Source organism: Phocoena sinus, chromosome 1 (genome assembly GCF_008692025.1).
Source record: "Phocoena sinus isolate mPhoSin1 chromosome 1, mPhoSin1.pri, whole genome shotgun sequence".
In the NCBI taxonomy this organism is placed as follows: Eukaryota; Metazoa; Chordata; class Mammalia; order Artiodactyla; family Phocoenidae; genus Phocoena; species Phocoena sinus.
The window spans coordinates 86,947,582-86,968,674 of record NC_045763.1 but is presented as its reverse complement, the minus strand read 5'-3'; the positions used below and the strand labels follow the sequence as shown (position 1 = coordinate 86,968,674).

General features: G+C 34.3%; 1 protein-coding gene across 1 annotated transcript in view; it reads left to right on the top strand.

The window, feature by feature from the left end:
• Positions 1-21,093, top strand: part of DPYD (dihydropyrimidine dehydrogenase) — an 828,512-nt gene that overhangs the window by 485,920 nt on the left and 321,499 nt on the right. The window contains exon 14 of the mRNA XM_032630437.1: positions 4,927-5,091. Coding sequence (XP_032486328.1) covers positions 4,927-5,091 — 165 coding nt within the window. The remainder of the gene's footprint in view (positions 1-4,926; positions 5,092-21,093) is intronic.

Below are 21,093 nucleotides of genomic sequence, written 5' to 3'. Positions count from 1 at the left end.
CTAGAATAAAATTTATATTATTGATTTATCACTGGATGACCATATTGGAATTTTGGCACTTTAGTTGAATTTGGAATATGCTGAATTTTTTAATTGCTGTGATGGCAACAATTGACTCATGGATAGTTGACAAGCTATACACAATAGGTGGCTGTAATCTGGGCCATTATTAAGGATCTTTTTCTTTGCTTGAGTTAAGGAGAGAGAAAACTGACCTGTATAGAGACACACTACCTGTCATAAATCAACATAAATGAGTAAACAATCCCTGTCATACAATAGATAAAACTTCCCTTTGATTTGCCTTGTACTTCCTGTTGGATCTTGGTTAAAGAAATCATTGATAATCCTCCCACAGTATATTTACAGTTTAACATTGGATTATAGAAGAGGAAATAAAACAATCCCAACATTAACAATAAATTCAACTCACAATACACAAAATCTCTAGTGGAAGAATTTGAGGTTTTAAGGTATCACTGAGGGAGGACATTTGAAGAAATAAGCATTGACTTGACTGTCCTCCAATTAAATGTTGTCATCTTATTGACCCTTTTGGCTGTTGTGAGCTCTTGGCCAAATTGTTATTAGGAGGAATACTGTAAAATAGCATATGGCTTAAAATTCCTGGACTATTGAGATTTTCCTTATTCAGTATAGCTGTGATTCTTCCACTCATCTTTTTTGTTTTATGATATTAAAAAGATATCTACACATTCTATGAAGATATGGGCACAGCCTAGGGCACAGATATAAGAGGCAACTATAGTTGGTTATGGTCCTGATAGGAAGAAATCATCTTATCAGGACTTTAGCCTAAGAAATCTCTTAACCCAGGAAGTCCTCTAGGTGGCCATCGACCAGGTTAGGAATTCTTATCCACTTGAACTGGAAAAGCTTAAGAGTTGGTTTATATCTGGATGGGGCCATTCTATTTGGATCCTAGAGATCAGATAAATCCAGCAACTTAGGGTCAACAGTCAGAAAGGTCTTAGAAGCTACAGGGTGATCAAGTTCAAATATGCTTTCTGTCATCAAAGATCTACAGTAGCGGGCTTCCCTGGTGGCGCAGTGGTTGAGAGTCTGCCTGCCGATGCAGGGGACACAGATTCGTGCCCCGGTCCGGGAAGATCCCACGTGCCGCGGAGCGGCTGGGCCCGTGAGCCATGGCCGCTGAGCCTGCGCATCCGGAGCCTGTGCTCCGCAACGGGAGAGGCCACAACAGTGAGAGGCCCGCGTACCGAAAAAAAAAAAAAAAAAAAAAAAAAGATCTACAGTAGGCTAGGATGGGGAGAAGTGGAGTAATGGGCAATCTGCATCACTGCATGCTGGTATCGGGATCTAGCCATAGTGTGGGGTGGGGGACTGTATTCAAAGAAGGGGTCCCTGAGGGATCAGGGGAAGCAAGTGAATGGTCTAGTAGGAAAGGATTTAAGCAAAGAACGAGTTCCTAAAATTTGACTATAAGCCCAAACTCATTTGTTTGTTCAGCAACAGAATGAGGCCAGCAACAAATACCTTATAGTTCCTGCCTCAGGACAAGACCTATTCTAGTGCCTAGGGTTCTAGTTTAGGTTCCTTCATAAAACATTATTTGAAACAACAAGGACCTACTGTATAGCCCAGGGAAGTATATTCAGTATCTTGCAATAACCTATGATGGAAAAGAATCTGGAAAAGTATATATACATATATATGTATATGTGTGTATATATATGTATATATGTATATGTATATATATATGTATATGTATATATCTGAATCACTTAGCTCTACACCCAAAACTAACACAACATTGTAAATCAACTGTACTTCAATTAAAAAAAAAAGAAAGAAAAATACATTATATGAGCACTTACTAAAGGCCAGGCTAGAAGATGGACATGTAATAGTAAACAAGATATAGTTCCTCCTCTTCAAAAGTTTACACTCTACTGAAAAGTACTGACAAGAATATAGACAATCAACGATACAGAGTGTAAAGAGTACCAAATGGGGAATGGTACTCTTTTTTTTTTTTTTGCGCTACTCGGGCCTCTCACTGTTGTGGCCTCTCCCATTGCGGAGCACAGGCTCCGGACGCGCAGGCTCAGTGGCCATGGCTCACGAGGCCAACTGCTCCGCGGCATGTGGGATCTTCCCGGACCGGGGCACGAACCCATGTCCACTGCGTCGGCAGGCGGACTCTCAACCACTGCGCCACCAGGGAAGCCCCGGGAATGGTACTCTTGGTACCATTGTTATTGTTATGATGGTGTGAGTCAGAGCAGCTTAAGACTTGATGGTGCTGGAGAGATCAGAAAAGATTCCTAAATAGACTGAAGTCTAAGCTAAGACCTGAAGAATGGGCAGGAGCAGGGAGTCTAACACACGAGTCAGTTTTGTTGAATAAGCAGGAAGTGCCACTTCCAATGTAGGGGTTCAGAATTAGCATCCCCAAAATGTGTCACTTTGGCATGAAGGTTACTTTGAGATAAAGGCAGTCAAGATCCTGCAGGTTCAAGAGAAACTACTGCCCCTCCTTTAAGTACCTAGAAGAATTTAAATTTGGGATTTTTCCCAGAAAAGAGTTATTTACCTAAGTGTCTCCATCTATTCAACAGGGCAAACATCTAGTTACCAAACATCTTCTTATTGTCCTATAATGACCCTTCTGTTCTTGGAAGCCCCAGATCCCTATCTCTTTCCTTAGCTCAGGATGGCATTTATACTTCATGTAACCTTTCTGTCTCTGAACCTCTCATGTATGTGGGGACTCTGACCCTCTCATGTATGTAGGATTCCTGTACATATGAAGTTAAATTCCATTTCTCCTGTTTATCTCATGTCAATTTAGTTCTTAGACCAGCCTGAAGAACCTAGAAGGGTGGGGGAAAGTTTTCTTCCTCCTCAACACAGGTCAATAAATTACAAAATGGTCGTTTAAAACAGGTGCCCTTTCATTTGTGGAACTATCCATTGCCAGGGCGCATGACTTCTTGGTAAACTGAATATGGACTCTCTTCACCTCCTTGGTCCAATTCTCCTGTGCAGAGCACAGACTGTGACCTAGACTGGACTTATCTAGGTGAAGAAAATTTAGAGTAGAGGGGATAGCAGAGGAAAGGAGGAACTCAAGGCTTAAATGTATGGCTCTTGAAAATTGAAACCTAGGAGAAAATCAGCCTAATTTGAATGAAACATTTCTAGAATTGTTTTCTCAGACCATGACAGCATGAGAGTACCTACCTGGCTGAGCTGCACAGAAGCCACCAGCAGGTACGCAGAGCACACATTTAAGCATTTGCCAAGATAGAAAGTGGACCCACTAGGCTTGAGCTTCCTGGGGTGACTCTACTTGTCATTTTACCCATTAAGATCCTGTAACATGGTTTCACAATAGCAAATCAAAGTAAGGCTGGTGGTACTCCTACAACTACAATAAAATTAGAATGGCTTAATTAGTAAAGCATTAACTGGCAGGATTCCTATAAGTAAAAATGTACATATTTAAGGTGGCTTATTGTAACATTTATAACATTTATTTTATAATATACTAATTCGTATGTAAAAGTGAACGTAAATTGCCAGAAATTAACATGCAATGTGAAGAAAAGTCCTTTTATCCTCTGCAACTGTAGCATTTGGCAGATTCAGGAATAAATAATCTTTTGTGGCAAGGGTATGCCTTATCAAACATATGCAGATCAGCACTAATTAATGCTAATTAAGGTTTCCTGTCTATCTAGTTGGAAAAACGTCCAAATGTTATGAAATCCAGTTAGTATGCCTATTACGCTAATTGTTTTATATGGGGTGGTTCTTAATTAAAATATGTAAATTGACCTTAATTGCTATATACTAATGGGGGTTCATGTTATCTCACTAAAAGTGACAAGATGGTGAGGAGGGGTACTTAAAGGAATAATTCTGATAGCTCCTTAACTAAATGACCTTTACTCAAAATTAATTTTAATTGGAAGCTGGCTAAAGAAACATTTTTTTGTCTTTGTTTCTTTTTAGTTTTTAGCAATGTAAGAATGTTACTCTTCTTTGTTAATACAGTTTTAGAAGCAGTATGGATCGTTAATTACACTTAACAAGCAAGTTAATTTGACTGTTTACTGTTTATAGTTATCAGGAAGTTATTGATATCCTCATTTCAGTCTTAGGAAAAATTAGTTCTCATTGAATGTGAATTTATGGTTAGAATCATATAGGTAAGTCAACCTAGTTAGTTTGTTAGAATCTGTGTTAAAGTTTGATGAGCCAATAATGCTAATATGTACTCCTTAGCTGATTTATATTGAAATTACTTTTTAGAAAAAAAATCTTTTTCTTTACAAACATTAACTCTTATTTGAGTTAAAATCTCATTGGAGATGCTTAGATTAAATAGACTGAAATGATTTTCTTACATTTTACTTATCACATTTTTTTTTTTTTTGCGGTACCTGGGCCTCTCACTGTTGTGGCCTCTCCCGTTGCGGAGCACAGGCTCCGGACGTGCAGGCTCAGCGGCCATGGCTCACGGGCCTAGCCACTCCGCGGCATGTGGGATCTTCCCGGACTGGGGCACGAACCCGTGTCCCCTGCATCGGCAGGCGGACTCTCAACCACTGCGCCACCAGGGAAGCCCTGGCATTTTTATTTATTATTTAATTGCAGACAAATTAAAGTGTGTATGCCCAAAACCAGTGTAAATGAATTTACATATTTTTCCACTATGCTAACCTTACAATTATAGGAAGTAATTTAAATAAAGATAACAAATATTTTATTTTACTTTTTCATTTGAAAGTAGTTTATGTTCAACTGTAATTTAAAATATATTAAAAATGTGAGGCAGGACTTAGTAGAATACTGTCATATGGAAATGAGCATAGAATGAAGATAACAGTTTTTCCTTTGTAGAAAGGAGACCCAATATCTTTATTCTTTCAACAGGACATAGTGACAAATGTTTCACCCAGAATCATCCGGGGGACCACCTCCGGCCCCATGTATGGCCCTGGACAAAGCTCCTTCCTGAATATTGAGCTCATCAGTGAAAAAACAGCTGCATATTGGTGTCAAAGTGTCACTGAACTAAAAGCTGACTTTCCAGACAATGTAAGTGTGATTTAACGTCTAAAACAAAAGAATTGGCATAAGTTGGTGAATGTTTATTTAAACATCCAATTCATAGGCTTATAAATATTAATGTGTATAATATATTTTATTAAAGAATCTGCCAGTTGCTTTGCTGATGCATAGAAAGATAAAAAAAGAAAGAAATGCTCAAGAACTCATAAAAATCTGCACAATGTGAGGCTTTATTATAAATGGGTGCCATGTAGATGGAAGAAGTATCTACATAAGCAGGAGGAAGAGAAATGAAATACTCATTGTATTGAGTTGGTTTTCACTGTATGTGGCTAGTATTTATGAAAGTGATGACCTTAGGAAGAAATTGCAGACTGTAAATCATTTTAAATATAAAGCTGAGGCAGAAGCAGAATTTCTTGTATAGTTTAGATTTTTTCAGTGGGAAATAATTCACCAAACAACTTTATTCTGAATGAGTCAACTATCCTTTATAAAATGTTTTTTTCTTCTAAAGTACTATACACAAATATTACAGTAATATCAGGCTTATGTATGATATTTCATTTTTTCTGGATTTTTATATATTGCCTATAGTTTTTTAGTCCACAGATAGTATTTTCTCTTCAATAATTGGTTAGTGTTGTCTTTAATGTCATTCATTCATTCTCCTCCTCCTCCCCCCAGCCCCCTTCACCATACACACACAAGCACACACACACATTTCTCTCTCTCTCACTGAGCTGGTGGTGAATTGAGGTTGAAGTTTGGGGCGATGTATGTTTGCATTGTAGAAAATATTTCAAAGACAAATGAGAACACTTCAAGTATTCTAATAATAAATATTTTAAAATCTAATGAAATTTGTGGATGTTTGCCCACAAACTGATAAATCAGGAAATTTTACGAAGGAACTTTAGCTATTACACTATCACCTAGCTCATCAAGTTTCTTTTTCTGTTTTAGAAGGCTCTAATTGTTTCAAAATTCTCTCTTATCTTGAAACAAAATATAATCACAGAAGATACAATTTATCTTCCTCAATTCAACCCTTCAGATGTGAAGGGAACTATAAAGGCCATCTGAAATCTATAGCTTCTGCTCAGGAATTTTTCACTTCCTGAGCTTGATGTTGCAATTATCTGTTTGCACATTATATAATCAACTCTAGTAACAATTTAGTTGGACTATTTGTGTTTAAAAGAATCCACATGTTTTGGGAAGCTTTTCTCAGAATGACAAGGACAAAAAGTGGTCAACCATAGAAATAATTATTAATATATTTTTAAACAATCTACAGTGTTAAGTAATACTATGCTAGGTACTGAACATGCAATAAAATAATAATAAATGGTAATAAGTGTGAGCACTTACATAGTATTCACTCTGTGCTAGGTATGGTTATAAATGCTTTATGTATTTTAACACTCATTTAATTTTTCAACAACTTTATAAGATAGGTAGTATTATTTTCCCCATTTCACAGATGAGGAACTGAGACACACAGAGTTAAGTAGCATGCATGCCCAAGGTTCACAGCTATTATATGGTGAAGCCAGAATTTGAACTTGAAATTTGATTTTACGCTCCTGTCTAGTAACAGTGTTCACTAGTGCACCTGCTTATGTTGCAATATCATTTCAGTCCCTTAAAGGCTCAGTGTTACTTATATTAATGCAAAATAAGAACAGTATGAAATATTCTTTCAATAGAATTTAGATGAGCCAATGTATCTGAAAAAAATCCCTTTTTCTGGAAAATAACACCTACCAATAACTTGTCTTAAGCTCACCTGATACTTTCTACCCTCTCTTGAGGAGGAATAAGATGTTATAATAATGGCCTCCAAGAAATGACAGTAAGTAGACAAGAAAGTTGAGACAAAACCCTTGCTTTGTGATCCTACAGTCAGGCAGAAAGACTTGAACACATTTAAATGTTCTTTTCAATTTCCCTGGAAATAATTTTCTTCTCCTATAACACTTTTTCTTCTGAGAAAACAATGCAGCTTTTCTTGTTCCTAATTCTTTCACCATTTAGATTATATTCATTATTCTTTTTCTGTATTCTTAGAATTAATTTCTAACATTTTTACTCCCCATATCAAAGATAACATTTTAAATACAATTAAAATGGCATTCCCATTTGAACCCATAGAAATAATATGTGTGCACCTAGATATTGCCATGCTGAGAGTAGAATGTCCCCCACTGTTTTGGAATTACTCTGATGCCAAACCCAATGAGCTGAATGAAAGAAGGTGACCCTTCATTTTCCACGTTTAATTATCACTCTCACTGGAGTTTTCCCACATCATTCTCGAGCGTGTGGCTGCCACCTTTAATGACAGGGATCAGATAATTCAACCTATTATGGCAGCTTCTAAGCAAGGGCTAACTTTTCTGAAAAAGGAATTGTGTGGCGGGGGGCATATAGTTCAGCTAACATCAGCAGCCAGTATCTTTCTTTCCCGAGAAAGTAGGCACCAGTTGACCATGAACTAGAGGAGACAGCTGGAAGAACATGTTGAATATAAAGACATTAAGACCCCCTGAAATATATTGTAAGGGCTTGTTTCTTAACTGTCACAGAATTATACCAAAGCCTACACTTATACCAGATTTCTGCTTGGCTTTCAAGGTTTCCTTTTATTTACCTGTGAATTAAACTTGGCACACTGATCATTGTAGTGACAATTTATTACTAAGAGTTTTTTTCTTTTCTTTCCTAACCTGAGATTTTGCAATGCTTATTATGAAATGTATTGTGTAATTAGGGCTTACAGAAATCAATTTTAAGTGAATCCTTTAATTCTCACTGCAAAAACCTTAGACATCATATACTTTAGGCTTGCAAAAAATTTTTAGCAAGAAATACATGCTGCATTTTGTCTGAATGCACTGAATTAGCAAGCAAAGACTGGCATTTTCTATCATTTGTGGCAGCTAAAGTGAGAGTTAGGCAAAAGATAGGGATTCATCAGTGAATCAGCTGGTGAAGATAGAAAAGGGAATGATGGCTTTGTTAGAGAAATTAATAAGGCAAGAACAATTGGTATGTAAATATACTTCTATTATAAGACACCTCATTTCTACTGAAACCCATTCTCAGTTTATTACTGAGAGATCGGCATTGCACACATTATGTTCAAAATGACTCCAAAGAAGTTGCTCTCCGTCAGCATTCTGAAGATGCTTTCCTGACCAGTAGCCTCTAAATACAGAGTTCTTAACCTTGTGTGTGTGCCATGGCCTCCATAAGCACCCTGGTGAAGCCTAAAAGCCTCTTTTAGAATACTGTTTTTCAATGCATAAAACAAAATTCATAAGGTAATAAAGGATTCCCATTATATTAAAATAAAATTCTTGAAATATTTTTAAAAATATGATGTAGTAAAATATGTTACTCTTTAGTAAGGCACTAAAAATACAATCTAATGGCAGATCTACTACCTACTGCTGTCTTGATATAATGGTGACTCCAACTGATACCCTGAGATAGCTGCAGCAACTCTACATCTCTATGTGATTTCCTCTGGTTTCTGTTGGTGCAAAGCACACTGGTTTGTTGCTTCATGATGGAGGAAGTGCTAAATTTCAGTGAGAGACTAGTGGAAATAAAGACCTAATTTTTTTTTCCATCCAAGTTCATGAATTTCCTGTTTTCTATCAAGGGTTCTAAAGACCTCAGATTAAGAACCTGTGTCCAGTGTTTCTCAATTCTGGTTACATATTAGAATCTCCTAGAGAGCTTCAAAAATGATATTTATGGTTAGGCCCTATACTAGTTGAATCAGTTTAGAATTCTGGCATGGATACAGTGAATATAGATCTGTGTGTGTGTATGTATGTGTATAGATATGTATATGTGTATGTGAGTGTGTTTATATTTTTTATAAAGTTCCTCAATTGATTCCACTATATATACCATCAATGTCACTCATGAACTTTGGCATATATCATTAAATATTTATAAAACTCCTATACCGGAACTATTTACTGGGAGCTGTTTATATGTGCTAAGGGTTTTATGTATCTGTGAAACAGAGATTTTCCCCATTTTACAGATGAGGGAACTGACATTTAGAGACACTGCATTAACTGTCCAGATGACACAGTTAGTAAGTAAATGCTTTGAGACTGGAAATCTTTCCATTACACCATGAAGAGGTGTTCTATTTGACCATAAAGAACCTGAGAAATTAAGAATATACATGTTACAATCCTCCCTTGTCAACCCACTCAGATGGGCCAATTAGATTGAGCTTTCTCAACTGCAGACTGTCAAAAGAAAAAACAAAACAAAACAAATCTTTTCATTTGACAAAGAAAGTTCTGTCATCAGTCAATCATTATCTTGTCATTAGTTCCAGTGAAGAACACTTTATAGCTCAGCTCTTTTTGCTTTGCAAGGATGTAGGTGTCTATAGAAAACAATGCCAGTGACTCAATGTGGACCTTGGCTTTAATTGTTACCTGGCCTTGTTTTAAGTTCTGTATTTGAAAATAGGGAGTTCGAGGGACTGAGTCAGATCTAGGTATCCTCCAAGCAGGAGGATGCTCCCTACTTATTCAGTGGACATTCGTCACCCCATTACTCCTGCACAATCTTCTTACAGGTGCCACAAAGTCCGGCTCAGCAGAAGTGGTCTTCCTTTTCTTTGAAGTATGTATAATTAAGTCCAGCTAATTAGAAATAGGGGATTGTGTTACCCATTCAGTCTGTTCAGATAAATTTGTAACAAATGGAACTACAATAAATGTATTGTCAGGAAGCAATGATCAGTGTAAGTTCATTACTTTTGCTTTCTGATCACAGAGCTTACAAAGCACAAACAGCGCCTTAGCTCTTCTCTCCTCGTATCCCAAAAAGGGTATTCACCAACAGAAACGTAAGAGTCTCTGCAACTGGAGGCATTCCTTCTTTGCTCCATCTGGAATTATTTGAGCTTATAATGTCCCTGTTTCTGTAAATGTCTACATATTACCATGCTGATTTATTTTAAGTAAATTAGAAAACTGCTGGATCAGGTATTGAAGGGAAGCCTAGTATATCCTCCAGGAAGCTCTTCTCTTTTATACACCGCAGCTTAAGTAATGATTTTGTAATATTGTTCGTTTATTCCAGAGGACATAGATATTTCCCAACCTTGCTTTTTTGCTAAAATCCAGGACAATTATCTAGTGGCATTACTTTATTATTTCTTTTTAAAAAGATCTGTCTAATGTACAAAAATCAAAATAAATCCAAAATGATTCACAGTTAGCCATAGGCCAAGCACTAATTTGGTTATGCCCAACAAACCTTAAAGACCAGACCTGAAAGGATAAAAATATGTCCAAATAATTTAACTGCAACTCATAAAAAGCTCAAGAATATTTATAGGAATACAGAATATCTAGTACCAAACAAGATAAAGTTCAATGTCTGGCATCCAATTAAAAATTACCTAGTATGTAAAGAAATAGGAAAATAGCCCCAAAATAATAAAAAAAATCGATCAGTTAAAACTGATATGATGTTAAAATTAACAGTCAAGTACATTAAAACTGTTATTCCATACATTCAAACGGCTAAGTTAAGCCATGGAAGATAGATAAAAGACCTAAATCAAAATTCGAAGCATGAAAACTACAACGAAAAGGATGGAAAACACACTGGAAGTTATTATCAGCATATTGGCACTGAAGAAGAAATAATTAGTAAATTTGAAGATACAGCAATAAAAACTATCCAAAGTGAAACACACACACAAACACACACACACATACACACAGAGCTTGAGAGAGAGAGAGAGAAGAAAGTAAACATACCATTCGTGAGCTGGGGAAAACTTCAAGTGGCCTAATATGTACTGGAATTCCTGAAATTTGAAGAAATAACAGACCAAACTTTCCCAATTTTTCTTAAAACTATAAGCCTCCCACTATGCAAACAAAACAAAAGCAAACAAATAAAAATAATAAACAAGAAACTTAATGAACTCCAAGCACAAGAAACATGAATAAAATTACACCAAGGTAATACATCCTAATCAAATTAATTAAACCATTGATAAAGAGGAAAACTTCAAAGCAATCAGGGACAAAAAGCATGTTCCATACAGAGGAACCTAACATAAGGGTTACTGCTCTGATTTGTCATCAGAAACAGTGCAAGTTAGAGGTCATCTTTAAAGTGCTGAAAGATTTAAAAAACAAGCAAACAAAAACTGTTAACCTAGATTTCAAAATTCAGTAACATATCTTTCAGAATACAGTGAAATAAGTACTTTTTCAATCAAAAAAAGATGGAAAGAATTCATCACTAGGAATCTGCACTACAGGAAATGTTAAAAGAAAATGTTTATGTTGAAGGAAAATGATGCCAGGTTGAAATATGGATCTACACATAGGAGTAAAGAGCACCAAGATTTGTAACTACATGGGTAAATAATTTTTTAAATTATTTATTCACTTTAGAAGATAATTGGTTGTTTAAACAAAAACATATTATAAGATAGTGTGGGGAGTTTATAGCATACATGAAGGTAAAATATATGACAACAATAGTGCAAAAGTTGTGAGGAAGAAATGGAAGTATACTACTGTAAGCTTCTAAAACCTTATGAAGTTTTATATCCCTTGAAGGTAGACCGTGATAACTTAAAGATATATGCTCTAAGCTCTATACAACCACTAAAATAATGTGACTTAGTTACAGCTAAAACATGAAAAATAAAGGTGTAAGATAGAATTAAACAAAGTACTGACACCAAAAGAAAGTAAAATTAAACCTAACCGTATCAATAGTCAAATTAAATGTAATTGGTCTAAACATCTCAATTAAAAGGCAGAGATTTTCATATTTGGTTAAAAAAAAGCAAGATTCAACTGTATGCTGCCTACAAGAAAAAACAATTTAAAATATGAAGACACAAATAGGAGAATATTGAAGCAATGGAAGGAGATATACAATGGTAATTCTATTCAAATACAATCTCATAATACTGATAGCAAAGTAGTTATAAAAGCAAAGAATATTATCAAGGGCAAAAAAAGATCAACTTATAATGATGAAAAAACTTCATCCAGGGTTGATGACAATCCTAAATGTTTTATGACTTAATAACAGAGCTCAAGAAACCTGAATAAAAAACTGATAGAGCTGCAAGGAGCAATGGGAAAACTCAAAATTATAATTGGAGATTTCCATACCTGCCTGTCAGTAATTAATAAAACAATGGAATGAGGCTGTTGAGGATTTGAAAAATGCTATCAACTTATCTACTTGACGTTTATTGGACACGCCATCCAAAGGCAACAGAATACACAGTCATTTCAAGTACATGCATAATATTTACTACAATAGGCCATATTCTGAGCCATAGAAGAAGTCTCAGCAATTAAAAAAAATTAAATCATCCAAGGTATATACTCTGCCCCCAACAGAATTACATTTGTAATCAAAACAGCAATGTATTTGGAAAATCTCCAAATATTTAGAAAATAAATAATATACTTCAATAACCCTTGGTTAAAAGAGGAAATCACAAGCAAAATTAAAAATTATTTTGAACGGAATGAAAATGGAAATACAAAATATTAAAATTTGTGGTATACCATACAAGCATTACTTGAGGGAAAATCCGTGGTATCAAATACATGTATCAGAAATGAAGAAAGATCTCAAATGAATGACTACAACTTCCACCTTTAAAAACTAGAAAAAGAGAAAATTAAACCCAAAATAAATAATGTAAAGGATATAATGAAGATTAGAGGAGGAAATTGATGAAATAAATAACAGAAAAATAATTGAAAATGTCAAGGAAGGTAAAGCTGATTCTTTAAGAAGACAAATAAAATTGATAAAACTTTAGCCAGACTGATCAGGAAAAAAAAAAGGGAAAAGAAACATAACTTACCAATACAGGGAATGAGAGAAGTAACACCACTGCAGATTTTACAGACATAAAACAGAAAATTACAGAATATTATGAACAATTTTATGCAGATAATCAACTTAGGTGAACTGGACAAATCCCTTTTAAAGACACAAATTTTCAAAGTGTATTCAAGAAGCAATGGATAACGTTAGAGAAATTGAATTACTGGTTTAAAACATTTCCATGAAGAAAACTACAAGCCCAGATGGCTTCATGAGTGAGTTTTACCAACCATTTAAGAAAGAATAATGCTAATTCTACACCTACTTTTTCAGAAAAGAAAAACAGAGGAAATACTTACTAACTAAATCTGTAATGCCACACTTTGATATCACAACCAGATAAAGGCAGGACAAGAAAAGAAAACTATGGACAAGTGTTCCTCATTAACGTAGATGCAAAAGTTCTAAACAAATTTACAAATATTAACCAAAAATATATAAAGAATATAATACCTCATGAGCAAATGAGGTTTATTCCAGGAATTCTGGTAGGTTTAACATTTGATAATAATATAATTCACATAAGTTGCAAACTAAATAATAACAACAACACAAACAGGAAAAAACATTTGAAGAAATTCAAAAATCCTTTCCTAACTTTTAAGTAATTTCAGCAAACTAAGAATATAAGAGTAATTTCTTAGCCCTCTAAAATGCATTTTAAAAAAATCCCTAGAGCTAACATCCTAGTTAATGGTAAAAGACTGAATACTTTCTTCCTAAGGGAAATAAAATAATGATATTTGCTTTTGCCATTTCTAGTATACATTGTGCTAGAGTTCCTGTACTGTTTAATAAGAGAAGACAAATAAAAGATATGCACATTGCAAAGGAAGAAGTAAAACTACCTTTATTCACAGATGACATGATTATTTATGTAGAAAATCTGACTGAATATACCAATAAAAACCACTTTATTTACAAAAGCAGGCAGCTAGGTTACAAGTTACTGTTTTCAGATTTGATTTTTTAAAGAGTTGCATTAAAATACTGTTTATCTTTATTACTAACTTTTCTTGCACTCCGTTAAATTCTGCACTCCAGGCAAATGCCTAACGACTCAACCTAGCCTTGGCCTACCAAAATACAACTTTAAATAATAAATGAGTTTAGCAAGATTGAAGATACAAGATCAACTTTTAAAAATCATTTGTACTTTTTATATACTAGCAATTAACAATTGGAAACTGAAATAAGTATATCTTATCAATATATCAGTATAGCAAAAAAATGAAATAGGGATAAATTTGACATAAGGTGAAAGATGTGAACACTGAAAACTACAATATATTACGATAGAAATTAAAGAATTAAGTAAATGGGAGGCTATATCATGTTCACTGATCAGAAGAGTCACTATTGTTAAGATGTCAAGTAACCTCATTGATTTAAAGGTAAAATGAAATTACAATAAAAATATTAGCATGATTTTTTTTGCAGAATTTAACAAGTTGATTCTGAAATTCATATGGAAGTATAAAGAACTTACAGTAGCCAAAATAATTAAAAAAGAACCAAATTGGAAATCTAAAACTTTCCGATTTCAAGACTTATTTTAAAACTACAGTAATTAGGATAGTGTGGTATTGGCGTAAAGATAGATAGACAAATAGATTAATGGAGCAGAATAACAAGTCCAGAAAACAACCTACAAATTATTTATATGAACAAATGATTTTTGACAAAGATGCTGAAAGGAAATTCAGTGGACAGCATTTAGTCTTTTCAACACATGATGCTGGTAAAATTGGGTATCCATGTGCAAAAAATAAAAATAAAATAAATGACTCATGTCTGACATGACATATAAAAATTAACTCAAAATATTCATAGACCCAAATGACAAACCTAAAACTCTAAAACTCCTTTAAAAAAAAAGGGAGAAAGACTCTGTTATCTTAGGTTAGAGAAATACTGAATATTTCTTAGATGCATACCGAAAGTATAGTCTTTGAAAGAAAAAGATGATAGATGTGATTTCTTCCAAATTAAAACTTCTGTCTTCAAACCTGTTGCTAAGAAAATGAAAATACAAACTACAGACTAAGAAAAATATTTGCAAATCATGTATCTGGTAAAGGACTTATATCGAAATTGTTTAAAGGACTTTCAAAACCCAGTAATAAGAAAGCAAACAACCCTTCCCACTTTGAGCAAAACTTGTAAAGAGACACTTCACCAAAGAAGATCATGAATGACAAATTAGCACAAGAAAAGGTGCTCAACATCATTAGTCATTATAGAAATCCAAATTAAAGCCACAGTGAGATATACATCTATTAGAATGTCTAAAATTTGAAAGACTGATCATATCAAATGTTAGCAAGGATATGGAACTACAAGAGCTCTCATACATTGCTAGTGGTGAAACCACTTTTGAAAATAGTTTGGTAGTTTCTTAAAAAGTTAAACATACACCTACCATATGACCCAGATAATCCACTTTTGGCTATTTACCCAAGAAAAACCAAAACATATGTCCGTACAAAGACTTGTACAGGACAGTTCACAGCAGCTTTATTTGTAATAGCAAAAAACTGTGAATGATTCAAATGTCCAGCTGAATAGATCAACAAATTATGGTGTATGTATACAATAAAATACTACTTAGTAGTAAGAAGAATGAACTATTTGATACATACAACATGGATTAATCTCAAAAATTATGCTGAGAAAAAAAAAGCCAGCCCCTCTCCCCCTCAAAAAATACATATTTTATGATAAAACTGTAGAAACTGTTAACTAATCTATAGGGATGTAAAATAGATTAATGGTTGCCTCATAGACAGGGGAGGAGTTGGAGGGAGGGATTATAAAGCATCGCAAGGAAATTTGGGGGCATGATAGACATATTCATTATCTTTATTGTGATGATAATTTCAAAGTATATAAAATTGTAAGCTTTAAATACGTGCAATTATTATATGTTATACTTTATATAATTTATAGTATATACAGAATTATATTTCAATAAATCTGTTTTAACATATTCAATAGGTTACATTTAAAATTATAAAAGCACTTTTCATGGGATGTGCCCTGGGAATTAATCCCAGATTGGATTAAATGGCTAAACTGCTGTCACCTGGCTGTTCAATCCCTACCCATTGCCCAAGCCACCAGTCAATTATTACCTTCCGTGAAATTTTCTAGTGTTTTGATTGTATTCACTTTGATATGGAGACACGGGAATTAACGTGAGGTTAAAAATGATGTTATGCAGTGTTAAGAAAGAAAAGAAATGTTGGGGTTTTTTTTAAGCTTCTGCTTTGTGGGAGATTAAAATGCTAGGGCTTTATCTCATTCAGTAAAGGAAAAATCTTAAGAAAATCCTTCAAAGCTTTTAGTCACTTTATATATACAAGCATTAACTGCCTGCAACATACTTTTTCTCAAATTCTCCTCCACTGTGTAATTTGTCAGGCTGCCTTTTGGGTAACAATATTGTCTCCTCAGTTTGGAAGTATAGCATCCAACACACTGAACCATGTTGAAAGAGACCCTGGGGATGGCGATGTTGCATTGAATTTAGACTCTTTCATGGTTATATACTAGCTCATGAGAGAGGCAATGGATACAATTTATCAATTATATATGTTTGCTACATAACCAGACCATGTCATAAACTAAAAACAAAGCCCATACTCAAACCGCTGAAGAGGTTTGCTCAGTGGACTCATTTACTTAATATCAATTTGGTAATATTTCACATCAGTCAGTGTTCTGTTTTTGTGGAGAAATTAGCTCTAATGCATTCTTCTCTTAAAGTATTAGGAAAACTAGGAGAAAGAAAGGATAAAGTAAAACCTCTTACTGCCCCTCAGGGACCCCTCAGGTCCCTAACTGTATCTTTTTTTTTTTTTTAATCTTGAAGGGCCCATTTAATTTATTTTTTTTTAAATCACCAACATTTTATGAGAGGCTAAAAGTTGGAGATTGTTAAATAGAGGCTGTTATTTAACATAAGATGCTATAGTTATGTGTGTTGCATTAACTTTGTTACAAACTACTTATTCTATTTTACTTTTTTTTTTTTTTTTTTTTTTTTTGCCACTGGGCATTTTATTATTTTACACTGTACCGTACAGGGAATATTCCAGAGATTTATTTTTCACAAGGAGCAAATTTCATATTTTTCCCCTTAGGTCTTCTAAGGTATTTACTTAAAATTATTCTCTTTATTCTTTAAGACAGTTTTCAAAAAAAATAAATACTTAGTACTATTTTAAAGGTCTATAGACTGCTCTTTAATAACTGTCTTTCTATTTCAACCCTTATTTATGCTTGGGTAATTGATTCAATTTAATCAGAATTTAAAACTATATCTGTGATGCACAAATATGAACTAATTAATTGTAAACAATCTAAAAGGAGAATGGTCACGGAGGCACTGGACTTCTAATTTAATCACTAGGCAAATTTAGTACTTCATCCTTAAAATATCACAAATGAGGCAAACTTTAATAGAACAAACGTGTAAAATGAACCCTCTAATTTACTTAAAATTTCACTCTATGGGATGTGTCTTCATTTTAAGAATCAAAGTCATGAAAATATACATTAAAATGAGGTCCATTAATACAGGTAGCTTGTGATTATCTTTTTAATAACAGATAGAGAAGAATTATGGAACTATGAATGAAATACAACAGTAAAGATATGATATTTTTGCCAGTAGCTTCTACTTTTCTACCAAGAGTGCATTTCATAACCGTGTTAAGAGAAGAGAGATTTTAAAAAAAGAAGGAAGGAAGAAAAAAAAAAACACATTTTTTGGCAAGGAGCCATTTCCCAAGGCAAGCCCTGAATCTTAACAGAAGGAAAAGAAGCAAGAATTTGACAAAGAGATTTTATGAATTTAAATAACCTTGTAAGGAATACATGAATATCATCCCCATTTTGTATTAGAATCTGATATCCAGATGAAGGTAATTTCCCAAGGATATTTCTCAGACTATTAGTGGTAAAATTTCAAATTGATGACAGAGGTCTGATGTACAAACACTCACAATAGAAAAAAAAATATTTTTTAAAGTCAAGCTTCAGAATACTTAAAAATGTCCATGTATGATTCACTTTTTCTTTTCACCTGGATTTTCCTCCCCTTCTGGTGGAGGTGCTAAAGAGCAGAGAAATGGGAAAGGTAATCAGCCAGAGGGAAGAGAAGAAGCAAAGACCTAGATAATTCACAAACTGGAAAATGAGCTCCTAACTAATCAAGACTGGATTGTAAATAAGATAGAGAGAATTTATGCATCCCTGGTATTGGCCTGAATAGCATTTGTACCCAGTCCAAGGAAAGTATTTGTGAATTTCACAGTTGGCTATTTTTTCTCCCTTTGAGATTTTTCCTAAGCTAATTATCCATTATGTATATGAAGCAAAGAAATAGCTTATTAAAGTCATTTTTGAGGTAGATACTTCACTTTGCATGTTGTTAAAATGCCTAGAGTATTAATAAAGAATGAGTTAACTATTAATATAGCTTCTTTGGGGAGTTTCTGATCTATATACTGATCACCCAAAAGGAAATTTTGTGTAATATTTTATTCATGAAAAATTTAGAGAAGTAACTAGATTAACTAATCTTTCCATAATAAATAATTTAACTTTGTGCTTCTTTTTGCATTTTAATTTTTTCATAATGTGTCCTTTAAAATCCCCAATATTAAAATGGTCAGTAACTGTTTTGTGGTTGATTTAGTTTAAATTGTAAATTTAGTTATGGCTCTTGGGTTGCAAGGTTGGGGGGGAGGTGTCTATATAGAAAATGAACATATTTATAGACTGGAAAACTTATGTATGCAATAAGTTTTTAGATGAATTATTAGAAAACAGGTTAGAAATCAATGTGAAAATGACATATAACAATAATTTTTGTTGTTACCCAGACTGTAATTACACCTCAAATACTTTACATTTAACATACTTTCCTACTTACTATTCAATAAGTTTTTGTATCATGTTTTACGACTCAGAGGTTTTGCCTTATTTCTGCTTAACACCTTCCAAGACCTTCTCAGTTCAAACTCAGCTAGGATAGATACAATATGATTAGATTGTGTCTTTGAATTTCAGGCAGGACTTCTGCTTCTAGTTAGGAGATAGAAAGCCAGAAGAGATTACACTCCCATCCTAAAAAACAGAGCAAGTCAGATAATCAGCAAAATTGGAATATTTTTTTTAAACCCATGCAGATTAACCCAAAAGAAATAAATTCCAGAAAGTGATAAGCTCTTTTTGGGAGAGAAGAGACTCTTGACTGTTTTGCTCCCTGGAAGAATGGTGGGAAGGGAAGGAAATCACAACAGAGAAACCAGTAAAGATTTAAAGAATGTTTAATGGATGTGTTTGGAGTGGTATGATGCGTGAGAACCTCAAGGAGCCCAGGCAGAGAACTTGTCAGCCATTAGCAACCAACTCTTTCCCTTGTTATTTCATTGAGCTGCCTACCAGATGTGGGGCTGAGGCAGCAGAGCTCAGAGAGATCATCCTGAAGGGAATCAGGACCTTCTCCAGTTACAAGGCAGAGGCCTACTGAAGCCTCTTTCCCCACCAATGGGGTGGGGAAAGAGCCCTGAGAGAAATTCTCCGAGGCATTCTAAGCCTTCACCAGTTGTAGCCCTTTTGAAGGCTTGAGGAAGGCATGCTCAGCAGAAAGATGTTCTGAAGCACAGAAGGCCAATGTGGAAGTAGAGAGCAAAAAGAACTCCCTGGCAACACAAAAAGCTAGCAGCTGGTCTAAGGCAGCAAGAGACATTCCATGATTTGGAAAGTTGGTGGCTGGACTAATCATAATAAAGAGACTGGAGTCTTTCTGGGGCTCAGTTTCCAAGTCCTACTGAAGAGAAATTTCAACACTCAAACATTTGAAGCCAGTGGAGAACTAGATCTAGTAAAATCAACACAAAGCCCAGACTCAGCTTAACTACAGATTTGATCAACTCAGTCTCCTACATTAGCAGCCTCATAAGGAGGGGTACACCCTTTTCTGAGATAATTTTTATTTATTTAAGTCTCTACTTTTCTTTTACACAAACTATCAGACATACAATGAAAAGTTATAAGGTTTGAGGAAAAAAAAAAAATGTGACCCAGGTCAAGAGAGTTTTCTTGCAAGTTGTTTGTAGAAGCATATCCAGAGATAGAATTGGAATTATCAGATAAAGACTCTAGAATTAACATGATAAATGTGAAAAAAAAAAGGTCTAGTGGAAAAACATTCATGAAAAGATGGTAGAATTTTATCAGAGGGTTGTAAAATATTAAAAAGATCCAAATAGAAATATATAAAGGATACTATTTCAGAAATGAAGAATTCATAGTATAGGCTTGAGGGAGACCGGATATAGCAGAGAGAAGAATCAGTGAAGTTGAAGACAGAGTAAAAGAAATTACCCAAACTGAGAAAACAAAGAAGAAATATGTCATAGTGTCTGAGATCTGTGGGACAATATCAAATCCTCTAACATTCATGTAATTGAATCTTATAAAGAAATGAGAGATTCTAGCACAAGTTATCTATTCGAATAATACCATCTTATAGTGGCTTTCCTTGACTGTCATGTGGAGAGCAGTCCCCTATCACAAACTCCTATAGTACTCATTGCTATCAAAATTGTTCCCTTTTTTTATTCTACCAATATTTATTGAATATATACTAAGTATCAGAAACTATTTTAGAATATAATATTCAACTAGACAGTATATTTCAGTATTTCAGTATCTATTTAATAATATATTTGCCCCTTTTCTCACAAAACTTATTTCTTCTCTAGAGTGCGATTTTCATAAGGGTAAGGACCTTTTTTATTTTTCCTAATTTGTTCCTGAATCTCGACCTTCTAGAACAGTAGCTTGTGCATAGTGGGACTCAATTAATATATCTCAAGAAAAATGAATAAATGAATTTTTCTAAGGGTTAGTTCTAGGCAGGCCCTATTTTATAGTGTCTTGCCAAAGATTGTCTGACAAAAACTCCTAAGCCTGTTTTGCTATGTACTATTTCTCTTTCTTTATTCTTTCTAACCCCCAGGCTCTAGGCTCCACTTCTATATTCTCAAAAGAATTGATTCACATAGGCACATTTTACAGATACAG